This window comes from Egretta garzetta, unplaced genomic scaffold, assembly GCF_000687185.1.
Source record: "Egretta garzetta isolate BGI_Z169 unplaced genomic scaffold, ASM68718v1 scaffold321, whole genome shotgun sequence".
Lineage (NCBI taxonomy): Eukaryota > Metazoa > Chordata > Aves > Pelecaniformes > Ardeidae > Egretta > Egretta garzetta.
Genome location: NW_009258756.1, coordinates 49,079 through 50,740, shown reverse-complemented (window position 1 = coordinate 50,740; position 1,662 = coordinate 49,079). Strand labels below are relative to the sequence as shown.

At 49.7% G+C, this 1,662-nt stretch overlaps 1 protein-coding gene across 1 annotated transcript in view; it reads left to right on the top strand.

Moving 5' to 3' along the window:
* The window catches only part of WEE2 (WEE2 oocyte meiosis inhibiting kinase), a 13,936-nt gene extending 13,611 nt beyond the window's left edge, over positions 1 to 325 (top strand). Inside the window, exon 11 of the mRNA XM_035888958.1 lies at positions 169 to 325. Within this exon, the coding sequence (XP_035744851.1) occupies positions 169 to 325 (157 nt within the window). The remainder of the gene's footprint in view (positions 1 to 168) is intronic.
* Positions 326 to 1,662: the final 1,337 nt, after the last annotated feature.

Sequence of the window (1,662 nt, the reverse complement as noted above, 5' to 3'; positions counted from 1 at the left end):
TTTCTTTCTTTCTTTCCTTCCACAGGCATCGGCAGAATCATCTTTCGTCTTCGGCTCCGCCGGAAGTTTTTTTTTTTTTTTTTTTTTTTTTTCTCTGTAGCTGATGGGGATTAATGCATGACATGGTTTTCTTCCTCTCCTTTTCCTTCTGTCTCCCCCGCCCTGCAGGGAACTCAAAGCAGCCCGCCTTGCCCAGACCCTCATGACGGACCAGCCCTTAGGAAGTGCCGAGTTGCAAGAGTCTGAAACCTCTTCTAAGCAGAACAGCAAGCGCCTGGTGGGGGGGAAGAGCTGTCGCTCTTTTAGCTTTACTTTGGGTTACTGAACTTCTGTGTTGTCCGAAAAGCTCTGGCTGCTGAACGGCCCTGTGAAAGCAGAGGGTCTGCACAGACCAGTGCCCCATATCAGCTCTCCCTGTTGTGGTTTTTGATTCCCTCATTAGTTACGATGAGATGATGGCTGAGGGAAGAATGACTAGTTTGCAAGTGTCAGATCACTGGTTTTAAGATTACTGTCCTCAGCCTTTTACCTGTTTAATTTCTTGTGTAACCGGTCTTGTTCTAGACTAAGAATAGCTTTGCCGTACAAGGGCAAGGATGGCATTTCTTCCACTTGCTTCCCGCTTTGTTTAGTTGGGCCCTATTATAGGTGGTATTTTTCCGCTCTTAAAGCTCTGGCCACCTGTGTATCTTTTAGAGGGGAGATGGCAGATGTACGCGGAGAGAGCATCTACAGCTGGGTCCTCCCAGAAGTGAGGAGGTGGAGACTATGTCTCCTGATGTGTAGTTAGAACTGTCTACGGGTCCTCCCAGAAGTGAGGAGGTGGAGACTATGGTAGACAGTTCTAACTACACATCAGGAGACAGACCGGTTACATAGCAGTCCTGGTGGACATTGGGATGCAATTCCAGTGGCGTTTCACTGAGGGGTATAGACAGTAAAAGGAAACACTTGGCGTTAGGGGGCCTTACTTGTGGAAGTTAAGGAAGACTTCCCCTCCCTTAACTTCCAGCAACAAGCCCAGTATCCTGTGGCTTACGTGGTTAAGCTTTTGCAGACTAGTCCTTGATGCCTGACTTGTTTTATGCCGGTCGGCAAGGACTCCTTGCTTGAAGCGGGGGAAATGGCTGTCACGTGCCGGCAGGCCGGCCGTCTCCCTTCCAGTGTCCTACATGTGGTGCAACTGCCTGCCTGCAGGCTGCAGCCTCGCTGCAAAGGCGAGGGAAACCAGAAAGGGCTTTTTAGGCCTTGTCAGGTTGGCTTTGAGGTTTTGTGTTGTTTTTTTTTTTTTTTGGTGGTTTTTTTTTTTTTGGAGTTGTCCGTGTATATGATTAATACTTATTAAATCTCACCCCCTTGCCTAGTGTAACCTTCTGAGTCCTTGTCGGCTGTGCCTAGCTGCGGTAGTTGGGCAGGCAGGGCGTGCTGTTAGGAGGGAGAGCTTCCAGTTGGTAACTTGGGTTATTTTCAGGTTTTACTGAAGCTTGTTCTCAAGCGTCGGACAGTGATGGCTTTTAAAGTGTTAGGTCCTATCCTCTGGGACGCGAAATGTGCAATAAAGATTTTATCCTTTTTACCCACGGTGGAGTGACTCTTTCTTTCCCCCTGCGGCCCTCCTTCCCCACCGCGGGGGGGCTCTCGCCGGGGCAGGCGGCGCAGGCG